General features: G+C 38.3%; 1 protein-coding gene across 1 annotated transcript; it reads left to right on the top strand.

The window, feature by feature from the left end:
* The first annotated feature begins 9242 nt into the window (after nt 1–9242).
* On the top strand, nt 9243–12558 carry LOC120467011 (membrane-spanning 4-domains subfamily A member 12). Its single transcript, XM_089126993.1, has 7 exons — nt 9243–9339; nt 9890–10070; nt 10326–10445; nt 10549–10605; nt 11279–11458; nt 11631–11765; nt 11955–12558. The coding sequence occupies exons 2-7, from the start codon at nt 9903–9905 to the stop codon at nt 11961–11963; spliced, it is 669 nt and encodes a 222-aa protein (XP_088983119.1). The 5' UTR covers nt 9243–9339; nt 9890–9902; the 3' UTR covers nt 11964–12558.
* The last annotated feature ends 412 nt before the right edge of the window (nt 12559–12970 follow it).

Below are 12970 nucleotides of genomic sequence, written 5' to 3'. Positions count from 1 at the left end.
AAAACTAACGGAAAATCTACTTGAAATCAACGCGTTGTTTCAACGTTATGAAGCAAACCAATTTTCGATTTTCATTTAGCTTTGAAGAATGCCGCGTCTGACGTTGGTTCAACGTTAATTCGATGAGCAAAATCAACATTGTTTCAATGTCATGAGAGACATAGTTTCCTCGTTGATTCAATGTCAGTTTGCTGTCTGGGTATATAGGCCATATGGATTTTACGTCATAGGAATAATTATATAAATCATTATTACATTATTATAATAATTGTTTGGCATCCGAAAACACCATTGATAGTGTAATGTAGACTGAGACTCTCACAACTAAAAAGATGTTTGAGCCTTATTTATTGTCCTAGTACAAATCAATGCTTTATCTTTGTTTAACGAGCAGTTCATGGGTTGAAGCTCTCTTAATTTTGATCTGATCTGATGCATTTAACCTTAAAATGTAAAAAAAAAAAAAAAAAAAAATCGTGCGGGGGGAGCAGTCAGTAAAACATAAGATTATCTTTTAAAATCAATTGAACGCGGAACAGATTTTCCTGAGTGAGACTGGAAAACCCGTAGTGGACGAAATCGGAGTGATAACAGAACGCTTAGAGTGCAGAGAGGAATGTGCTCTGACTCCAGTCCTGGTTTTGCGTCCGCGCCGCCGTTAGAAGCTCAAGCTCGCAGGCAAGATCGCTCTAGATTAGAGGATATTCTTGCGGTAAAACCTACAGTCTATGGGTAAAACTAGTCGATCACGAGTGGAGTGGGTCAACTGGTGAGGTCTTCATTCATAGTCTGTCTGAGATATATTACAAGATGTGTCTGTCATGGATTTGCACTGAACTGATTCTCAAAAATACGGAACAAAGTGCGTTCCGTATCAGTTCAATACGGAACAAGACTTTTATATGACAAATACGGAACGATTCTGTATTATACGGAACGGTTGGCAACCCTACATCTGTGTGTATATATATAATAATAATAATAATAATAATAATAATAATTTGTTACATTTATATAGCGCTTTTCTGGACACTCAAAGCGCTTCACATAGAAGGGGGGGATCTCCTCAATCACCACCAATGTAGCATCCACCTGGATGATGCGACGGCAGCCATATTGCGCCAGAACGCTCACCACACACCAGCTTACTGGTGGAGAGGAGACAGTGATGAAGCCAATTGGTGTATATGGGGATGATTAGGAGGCCATGATGGACAGAGGCTACTGGGCATATTTGGCCAGGATGCCGGGGTTACACCCCTGCTCTTACGAAAGAAATCCTGGGATTTTTTATGACTACAGAGAGTCAGGACCTCGGTTTAACGTCTCATCCGAAGGACGGGTATATATATATATTCATATATATTTATTTGTGAGTGTTATATATTTGTGCAAAACTCTTTACATTTATTTGTGTATCTCAGTCTATTTATTTGTGAGTTTGATACATTTTTGTGAATCTCTTTACATTGGTTTCTATTTTTTTTTTTTTTTTGGAATAATAACGAGCCCAGTGTAAAAGCCCCCTAAAACACAGGGCTTGCATACAAAGGAACGGGTGAGTGAAACAAGACACAGATGGGTCAATTAACTAAGAACACGGATGGAAAACATGAACACAAACGAGGAGAGAGAAAACTGGAACAGGACTAGGGATGTCCCGATTCGATACTCAGGATTGGTATCAGCTCCGATACTGCCATTTTTTCCGGATCGGGTATTGATCAGACGAGGCTGATTCAAATCTGATATTATGCGTATACTATTATGTCATTGTTAAGCCCCACAAAAGGCACAAAAACATTATAAAGTGCCATAACGTGTTCGTGTACTCTATTATAAGTGTTCTGAAGCCATTATGTGATACAGAAATTAATATTTAAGTCATTAGGCAAGGCAAGGCAAGGCAAGTTTATTTATATAGCACATTTCATACACAATGGCAATTCAAAGTGCTTTACATAGAAGAAATTAAAATAATCAAAAGAAATCAGAATAATTAAAACAGTTTAGAATAAAAAATAAGAAATAATGAAAAATAAAAATTATGATAAAAATAAAATACAGTAAATTAAAACAATTTAGAATAAAATGAAGTGCAGTAACAGTCGGACGAACAGTGGCACAGTGCTCATTCAGTAAATGCACAGCTAAACAGAAGTGTTTTGAGTCTGGATTTGAATGTGACTACTGTAGGAGCACACCTGATCTCTTCTGGAAACTGGTTCCAGCTGCGGCTGGCATAAAAGCTAAAAGCAGACTCTCCATGCTTAGAGTGAACCCTTGGTATTTCTAGCTGATGTGATCCTAATGATCTGAGTGATCTGTTGGGTTTATATTCAGTGAGCATATCTGCAATATATTGAGGTCCTAACCCATTAAATGATTTATATACCAGTAATAATACTTTAAAATCAATCCTAAATGTAACTGGCAGCCAGTGTAAAGACCTGAGGACTGGTGTGATGTGTTCATATTTTCTGGTCCTGCGTTCTGTATGAGCTGCAACTGTCTTATGGTCTTTTTAGGAAGGCCAGTGAGGAGGCCATTACAGTAATCCACCCTGCTGGTGATGAAAGCATGCACAAGTTTCTCTAAGTCTTGACTGGAAACAAAGCATCTAATTCTTGAAATATTTTTCAGATGATAGTATGCTGATTTAGTTATTGCTTTGACATGACTATTGAAACTAAGGTCTGACTCTAGTGACACACCAAGATTCCTGACTTGATTTTTAGTTGTTAGACCCCTAGCGTCAAGGTATGCATTCACCTTGAGAACTTCATCTTTGTTTCCAAACGCAATAACTTCAGTTTTGTCTTTGTTTAACTGCAGAAAGTTTTGACACATCCAACCGTTTACTTCATCAATGCATTGGCACAGGGAGTTAATGGGGCTGTAGTCGTTAGGCGATAGGGCTAAGTAGAGCTGTGTGTCGTCTGCATAGCTATGGTAGGCTATTTGGTTCTTTTTCATTATTTGGCTCATTGGGAGCATATACAGGTTGAATAGGAGTGGCGCAAGAATCGAGCCCTGAGGGACTCCGCAAGTCATGGATGTCCACTCAGACTTATGTTCTCCCATACTCACAAAATAACCTCTCCCTTTTAAGTATGACCTGAACCATTTTAGGACTATCCCAGAAAGCCCCACCCAGTTTTCCAGCCTGTCAAGAAGTTTGTTGTGATCAACAGTGTCAAATGCAGCACTGAGGTCGAGTAGTACCAACACGGATAATTTGCCTGTATCAGTATTTAAGCGAATGTCGTTTATTATCTTTATGAGCGCTGTCTCCGTGCTGTGATGCGATCGGAAACCAGATTGAAAATTGTCAAAATATCCATTTGAGCTTAAGAATTTGTTCAGCTGATTGAAGACAACCTTTTCAATGATCTTGCCTATAAAAGGAAGATTTGAGATCGGTCTATAATTGCTCAAGATGGTCTTATCCAGATTGCTCTTTTTCAGGAGGGGCTTGACAACTGCAGTTTTCAGGGAGTTCGGAAAATTCCCAGAGCGAAGTGAGGCATTTACCACTTCTAGGAGATCTGCTTCTAAACAGTTTAACACACTTTTGAAAAAAGATGTGGGAAGTGTGTCAAGGGCGCAGTTTGATGTTTTAAGGTGCTGTACGGTTTCTACCAAAATTGTGTCATCAATTTCTTCGAAATCAGACATAGTAACTACATTAAATTCAAGATCACCTAAACTTTTCCCTCCGTTGCATCTGTCAGTCATCAGTGTTCAAACAGCGCGTCGGTTGAGCCCGTTCACATCCCAAAGCGCCATATAGGACGCTTTTGCAAAAGCGTAAATATCCAACGCACATGGCACCCTTTAACGTGAAATGAGACGCAGATATATTTGGGCAGAAGGCGCCCCCTAGTGGTCTAACCCTTACCCAACACCATACCTAAACTTAACCATTAACCGAAGCGTCTCAGTAGACGTTAAAGGGTGCCATGTGCGTTGGATATTTACGCTTTTGCAAAAGCGTCCTATATGGCGCTTTGGGATGAGAACGCGTTGGTCGGTTAGATCACAACACTAGAGTCAGAGTACTATAATTATTGTTGTCACAGGTCGAGGGGAGGAACGCTCGGGTGACCAACCACCCCCCCTCTAACCGAGTCACCACCGTGAGGAGCCGACACCACAGGCACACAACAGAGGACCCGGAGACAGAGATAAGTTTCAAAGGAGTAACAATCTTTATTAAACCAAGGGTTTCTCACAGTTCAAGAGACTCTCGTCGATGTACGATGATGGAGCAGGGGGGGTTGAAGCTTACTCTCCCCAGCGGTGCTGCAGACTTCCAGACTCAGACAGTAAGTATGGCAGGTAAGGATTCTTCACAGTACAGAGTACTCTCGTTGGTGCACAATAATAAAGCAGTGGATTAAAAGCTTACTTTTCCCCCAGCGGTGCTGCAGACCTCCAGACTCAGACAGTAAGTATGGCGGGTAAGGATTCTTCACAGTACAGAGTACTCTCGTTGGTGCACGATAATAAAGCAGTAGATTAAAAGCTTACTTTTCCCCCAGCGGTGCTGCAGACTTCCAGACTCAGACAGTAAGTATGGCAGGTAAGGATTCTTCACAGTACAGGGTACTCTCGTGGGTGCACGGTAATGAAGCAGTGGATTAAACGATTACTTTATCAGCGTTGCTGTATACTTCTGGGCTCGAACAGTAAGTAGAACAGGTGAGGATATTCACAGTACACAGTACTCTCTCTTCAGTTCACAATAGGGAGACAGTGAGTCATAAGGTTACTTTACCAGTGGTGCTGTATGCTTCTGGGCTCAAACAGCAAGTAGAACAAGTGGAGATCTTCTCAGTACAAAGTATTCTCTCCTCAGCTCACAGTAGGGCAGCCGTGGATTAAACGATTACTTTATCAGCGTTGCTGTATACTTCTGGGCTCAAACAGTAAGTAGAACAGGTGAGGATAGTCACAGTACAAAGTACTCTCTCTTCAGTTCACTGTATCACTCTGGGCTTCTGACGGGGGCAGATATAATAACCTTCCACGAACATGTTAGCATGGATGGGGGCCACTTCTCAACAAAGACACAGCACACTTGTGTTCACTTCAATTCCACAGCAATAAATCAATGTGCATCAATAAGGCAAAAGCACTGCAATTCACTCACACGATAGGGTTGGACAGAGGCCCCACTCCGTCCGTTGCGCTCGTTTACAGGGTTTTCACTTTTAATTCCTCCTCATCACACTCTGAAACACATAGCTCCTCCAACAGTCAGATCCACATTCACTGTATCCTCTTCAAGTGGTTCAAATGTTCATAAGATGAAAACAATTCACTTATCTTTCCTCTCTCCTTCCACAGCACAGATCCAGCCCTAGCTCGGTCCAGCAGTCTTCCCACAAACGATCAATCTGACCCAGCAAACTCGAATGGGCGATCTCCACACTCCAACGATTTTTCCAAGGAAGCCTGTATCCAGCACTGCCCAGAGTCAACCCACTTTAATGTCTGCTCTTGTCAACCCTTTGGAATCTTGACACACTGTACACCCACCAACCGCGCTGCAAACACTCTCTAAATGCCCCTTTTATATCGTGGCTTATTAAAAAACAGGGAGTCTGTGGCCGTTTCTCAATATGCGTACTTGTCTGTACTTGTGTTCTTGTGGACTTGTGAAACGTCATCAGTCGCTGCCAAAGTAATGTTCCAATTCAAAGTTCGCATCTAGCCAAGTCCACTTCAAATCCCCGGATGTGTTCTTGATCCGCCCCGTTTACCGAGGATGCTTCGAGAGGTGACTTGTGTGGACTTGAGATAGCCAGGTAACCCAGAATGCACCTCGCACCAACCAGCAAGCGTCAATGTGAGAGGAGAAAATCCGCGAAATATCAAAATACTACTGTTATTGAGTCATGAAATGTAATTTTAAGAGTGTTTCAGGCGAGAATGTGGTTGTTTAAATCTCAAATCTGTACTTTATTTATAATAGCGCCTATATTATAAAATGCATCTGACGTTTTCGGAGTTCTGACATCCAAGCCTTCAGCGGACACTCAGCGAGATCAACCCCGACTGGAACAGCTTATCCTCGGCTAGTGCTTCTGACGTTTGCCGCCGGCTCTGATCTCTCTAGTCTAGTGGATAAACCTTGACGTATAACTCGTCTTGTGTATAAGTCTATCTTTGGTCTAATTAAACTATAATTTGTTCCATTTGTTCCATAGTTTTTAAGGTTTCATGGCTATTTTTTTTATATTGTCTTCACTATATGAACAATAAAATAAAATGACATAACCCCGTCTCTGTTTGATAAATGTCAATAAAAATCCAATGTTTCATATTTTTAAAATGAAAACAAAAAGATCATGTTCATTTTGTTATAAATATGCATGTTCATTTTATAATGCATGTACTGTATATGCAGTGAAGAGAATCGCGTTGCCTGAACCACATGGCCATTAGGCTATTATAGGCTATGTTGTTTTTTGTTAATGAAGAGTCAGAGGGGTGTTTTATAACATATTTCGTCTTATTGTTGACGAAAAGATGCAGAGTTGTAGCAAATTTCGTTTTATTGTTGCCTAAAATATAGAGTAGAGCGTGCTGAGTGACGCGATCAAGTACGCTCTGTTCCATTTGCAGAAGAACCGGACTTGCGTCCTCACATCCTCGGGAGTTCGTTCTCCGGAGTCGAACTTGCAAGTCTGAACTACCAAGGACGCAAGTCCGAAGTCTGCGTACTTGGTATTGAGCGTGTCGCTCCTCTCTCTCTCACACCTGCAATGCATTAGCGCTAATCAGTACGGGCATGTTTCCATCACACCCGGAACCGTAGTGGAGTGTTGCACCCAATACGTTCCCCTAGGAAACTCAGGACTCTCAAGAAGGTTCCGTTTACTGAGCGATTTTGTCACCCGTGACACGCACAGTAACTGAAATTTAAAACTGCTTAAAGAAAAGGCTCAATAAACTATTGTATAGATAGATACTGTTTAATACACTGTCCATCAATATGTATCTCCTTTGTGCTTTGAACTTTTCAATGCGGACTCGACTTGCTTATTATTATTATTCGACTTACTTATTATTCACTAATCTAGTTTAAAATAGCATTTTTGTCATAGATTATGACCATATATTTTGGGGATTTGTTGTTTATCTTTATAATGAAGCTGTCTGTATTAAGGAGATTGTTGAACACACACAAAAGTGATAATCAGTTCAACACACAGTTAAAGAAATTCTACTTGATTTAAAGAAAACTGCACTGGTATTTACAATGTAGAATGCTACTGTTTAAATTGTTTTAACTTTAAGGTAACTAGCTAGCTTTAAGTACTGAAGTACCTGTATTTTTGAATAAAGAGTGGCAATCTTTCATAATCAACTGTAGTTGTATTTTAGGTGGCTAATTGAGAAAAGTGCTATATTTTTTTTAGTTTAAGAATAAAATTAAAATATCGGATTGATATCGGTATCGGCAAAAGCCAAAGTTTCGGTATCGGAAGTGAAAAAGTGGTATCGGGACATCCCTAAACAGGACTGAACTAAATCCACAATAATGGGGGGAACACAAGACAGACAGGAACAAGACATGAACCCACACCGTGAGAGAAAGATTATGGGCTCTATCTTTGCACCCGGCGCAAATGACTTTATACACAAACGCATGTCTCATTCCTATTTTGCACACGCGCAAAGCGGGCTTTTCCCCTCCACAGACGGACGTCGGTAAACTAGGAAATGATCTTGCGCTCCCTGGACGGATCGGCGCAAAAAGGAGGCGTGTTTCGGAGCAAACATTCCCTGGTGCTATTTTACACTTCAAGAAAACAATTGTGCCACTGACCAGAAAAAACCTGGCCTTAAGTCAGTGGCACGTTGCGTGTTGTTCATAATGCTATTCAAAGCGCGCATGCTTGGCCATAATGTAGCGGGTGCACAACGCGCATACACTTTGATTCTCTCATCAACACAGATGCAGCAGTTTTTATTTTTACAAAACGTACATTATAACAAGGAAAAATATTAACACATGAGGGAAATCACTGTGCTTTACATGAAGATGAAAAAACCTAATTACCCAATTTTTTTAAGGCTAATTGTAGTACTAAAGGATCAGACCTATTTGCCCAATAGTGGCAAGAAACATACGTATGTATATGTTTAACTGACAGTGATTTGGGTGGGTTTCTCCATCCCCATACAACGTAACTTCTCTGTCTTTCACTGCCCTGACAAGATCGTTGGTCTCCTCGGCTGTGAACAGTTCCTGGCGCGCGCCTGGTAAACTTGCCGTTATAATAACAATCCGTCATGCAACATGCGCACCTGCTCTTAAAGGGTATGTTGGATGGCGCTCTGGGGTGCGTTTCATCGTTAGCCAACTATGGTTGCAAGTTGGTCGCAATTTCCATTGAACTCTATTGGTAACGACGTAACTTGCAACCATAGTTGGCTAACGATGCTTTCGGGAAACGCACCCCTGATTGGTTTATTTCACGTTACGCCCAAACCACACCTATGAATAATGAAGCTTTCGCACACCTATGAATAATGAAGCCCTTTTAGCGCAAGAGTCATTTATCCCGCCGGGAAAATAGCAACAGCGCCGGGATCCGCCCACAAAGTTACTTGTGCTTTGACACTTGCGTTTCAGATTGTTAAAAAAGGGCCCTATATGTTGATTTTGCATTGTGTGTGTGTGTGTGTCTTGTAACTTGTTTGCTGTGATACAGTGAGGCAAAGCGAAAAATGTATGCATTTTATTTACAATAAAAACAACTTAATTTACTTAATTTTTATGCACTGTGTACTGAAAATCAAATGACATGATTAGTGACAAAGACGTACTTGTGTGTCTCTTGTTATGTTACTGTAATTTACATCAGTACTGCTGTCTTATGTCAGATAAAAAAAAAATCTCTACAAATGACTAGACCAAAGTTTAGCAGAATGGAAAGAAAATATAAAGCAACCACAACTGTACTTTTTTTTTTTTTTTGTGGTGATGTGAAACTAGGTCATTCAGCTAAAGTTGTCTGACATCTACATTATATTATATACATTACATACATATTATACTACAGTTTATCAGTTAAGCTTAGCTTTAAAAAACATGATCTATTTTCAGTTCAAAGTTACTTAAAGTTAGTACAATGTCTAAAGTTGACTATCAAAATACCGTATTACCCAAAGCCCTTTGAATTTTAGGAGGAAGTACATTAACATAATCCTATAGTCTATAAAAAAGCAAGCTCCTCCTCAGCGGTTCTTCACAGTCCACAAACACAACGGTACGCTATTACAGCGATCAGACATCTAGTTCAACCTCTCACTTCATTTCAGGTAAAATATTTCATGCATCAAATAACATCTATCTATCTATCTATCTATCTATCTATCTATCTATCTATCTATCTATCTATCTATCTACAGTATCTATCTATAGTCTGTATTTATATACACACACAATGATATGTACATCAATTATAAAAATAATAATCTTTTGACTTGCGATTTTTTCACACCAGTGATAGTTTTGTTGTTGCTCATTTATTGTTATCCTTTGGTTCATAAAATCAAATTTTTCCATTTCTTCAAGTTTTGTTATTTGTTTGGATTAGGCTACAAAAGGTACAATCAGGCAAAATATTTGTGTAGAATATAGATTTTATTTTATCCTCTGATCTTAACTGTTTATCTCAGAAAATGAACTATACAATGTTTTTTTTTTTTTACTTTTACTTATTTTATAGTGAAAAAACTGTCAGTCTTGCAGTTTTACGTCTCTGGCATGGGCTTTAAATGGTTTACATATAAAAATTGTACAGAACAAACAAAAATAAAACAACCTTAAGTGAGTTGTGAACTGCAGAATTTGAATGCTTAATTACAGGTGAAAACTAATAATGGAAACCAGCAAGGTCATCTCAACTGACAAAGCTACAGTTGTCATCCAAGTAAATCCACAGGTGGCACAAAATGCTGTTATTTGTGATGATGGACAGCAGAGCAGAGGAGTATATCCCAATACGGCTCTCACTGGATTTTCCAAAGCACAACCAAAGGCTTTGGGGGTAATGCATTTAATGATGAATTATAATTATGATTTGTGGATTTTTTTTAGTGTGTAATTTCCATTTGTGATAACATGAACAGAAAGTTAAAAGTTGTCATGTGTTCAAGTTAATATGTTTGTGTTGGTCTGATTGCATTTAGACTGTAGAGTGCATAAAACAGTAATAGATTCTTTGTGTATGCGTGTGTCTAAACATGAATGATATGCCATTATGCAAAAATATAAACACTTGACCTTTTTTTCCTATCTCTAGACTGTTCAAATAATGATTGGAGTGTTGTGTTTCTTGTTTGGTATCGTAAACACCTTTCACAGCAACCGTTACCCATCTATTATTATAATTAGTGGCATAACCTTCTGGGGATCCCTTATTGTAAGTTTCAATTAAGTGTTTTGCTTTTAATGATTTTAATTACTTGCTTTTAACTGATTTTAATTTCCAGAATGAACTTTTAAATGCCCTGTTTTTCTCTCAGTACATCAGTGCTGGATCTCTGTGTATTGCTGCGCAGAATAAACTTAGTTTATGTGTGGTATGTACATTTACTTCAATCTGTGGGGATAACTCTTCTTATGCCAATAATAGTGTGTCTGTATTGTTTCTATTGTATACATACACCATTAGACACATCACTCAAATAATTGTTGTGCAATTTAAACCATTACAAGCTTTCAAAATGTAGTATTGGTCTAAATATTTAAAAAACTGGACCTCTAATTAGAAGCTGCTTCAGGTGAACAACTGTCCTTTCCTAACTTATGTAATATTCAACAGTTATAAGTTTCTGTGAGCACAGATCACTTTCAGTCATCTGTTATTTGAATAAAGACAGCATGCAATTGGGGCTAAAAGGGCCATTGGGATTTTATTTTCACCTCTTAACACCAAACAACAAAAACCAACATAACACTTTCTTGAATATTTGCTGCCTATATATTTACATGTTTTTTATTTAAACTATTTCTTTTCACAAAACATATTTTGCGATCATCATACATTTTGGCACCATCAAATAAATAAAATGCTAAAGAAAAGTTTCGGTTCTTCAACAACCACAACCCTTTCCATGGTAAACTCTCTTCTGACCACATGGTCTGTAACTTGAAAGATCAAGACATTATATGAGTCATTAGTTTACAGAGGTAAAAACTGATTTGTTTTTACAAGTAGTATTACTGTCACATTTCACATTTTTTTTTCTGTAGGTAAAAGCCTCTCTTGGAATGAATGTGATCAGTGCCATGACTGCAGGGATAGCCATTGTTCTGATGTGCATAGAGATAGTTTTCAGCTCATGGGACTATCCAAGATGCTACAGTCGTAACTATGGTCGTGGTTATAGTCATGAATACAGTGATCCAGAGGAAATCTGTTTGAATGTAAAGGTATTAAATGTACAATGTTCAATACAACTTGTGTGCTATGTTTCATGTGTTCAAAAGTAACATGATGCCTCAGTATAATGCAATATAATATACTTTATATTCAGATTTAGAAACTCGTTCAGTATAATTGATGGAATATTATACCTATGATCATTTTGAATATTTTTTTTAGTATTATCTGGGGATCAGTGGAGTATTGCTGGTGTTCTCCATCCTTCAGTTCATCATCTCCATCTGTATCTCAGGATTCGCCTGCAAAGCCACCAGCAAGGCCGACTCTACAGTGGTCAATGTGGCACTGAACCAGGTAAATGATTTACAACGTGATCATTTTACACCACATCCTTTTTCTACTTCTAAATGATTGAATTGTGTAACAGTGTTGTATATCTTTTCACTTCATTGTTTATCAAAATAGATCCTATAAAACAGTCTTTAAGGTGTGTGGATTTGTTAGTCTTGTTTATACTAACATATCTTGTCTGTTCCTTCCCAGGGATACTGAGTCACAATGAGGAGATCCTACCATTGATACATTGCAAGGAATTGATATCTCTTATATTTGCTTCTAAGCAAGCTTTATTATTTTTCAATCTGTTCAAGTGTTACAGGAAACTGAACAGGACAAAAATATGTAAAATTAAAAGTGCATAAAATGACTTGTTTAATGCTTGTTCACACAAAGACACGTTTAAGGCGTGTTTCTTTTTTCAAGCTAAAATAAAAATGACGTCAAAGACATACAATTTTATTTCAATTGTCTAATCAACTTAAAACCAGGTTTCAGTTTAATGACCAATTAATTGTGCATGAAAATAAATAGCATCAATGGTAAATGTTTGTAAACAATTTAGTCTCTATATCTGGGGTCTGTACCATGATGGTACAGTAGTTGAACAAACTGAGGGCTGCAGGATTTGTTTCAAGTTGACAAAACCAAATCCATCCAACCAGGCTTTCCTGGTAACATGCTGATCAACTTTCTCTTGTCAACTCGCTTGAGTTTTGGTGTGACATCAGTAGCGAACAGCCAATCGCATGCTGAGAAAGACTGAAACTGAGATTCATTTCTCACGCGAGAAGCAGCGCAATACACAAAAGAAGTATTGAAATATTAAAAGAATTTAAATGAAGTATAATTAAGTATAAATATAATTAAGTATTAAAAGAATTTAAACAAATTTACACAGCAAGAAGAAAATAGGTGTCTGTGAAAGAGGACAACTAAAAGAAAGTCTTGCTACTGTATATTAGTGCAAGTAAAATTTGTAAAGTTAGTTTTGAACATTTAAGAATTGAACATTTAAGCTCATGTAGTCATTTTAAAGCTTCATCTATACGCTGTTTCACGCAGCCGTCATTTTGAAACGGCTCCTGTGGGAAGAAAACCGGAAGTGTCGCCTTAAATCATAGGAGAGTCGCGAATGCGATGGCGTAGTGTTGTGTTTAATGAAGAAATTTGTTATTCTAAAAATGTACATACATTTCTTTCATAGTTTAGACTATATAAAT

The sequence above is a fragment of the Pimephales promelas genome, chromosome 24 (assembly GCF_988280905.1).
Source record: "Pimephales promelas chromosome 24, fPimPro1.hap1.1, whole genome shotgun sequence".
NCBI classification, from domain to species: Eukaryota; Metazoa; Chordata; class Actinopteri; order Cypriniformes; family Leuciscidae; genus Pimephales; species Pimephales promelas.
Note: the sequence above shows the minus strand (reverse complement) of the source record. Positions and strands in the feature narration are given on the sequence as shown.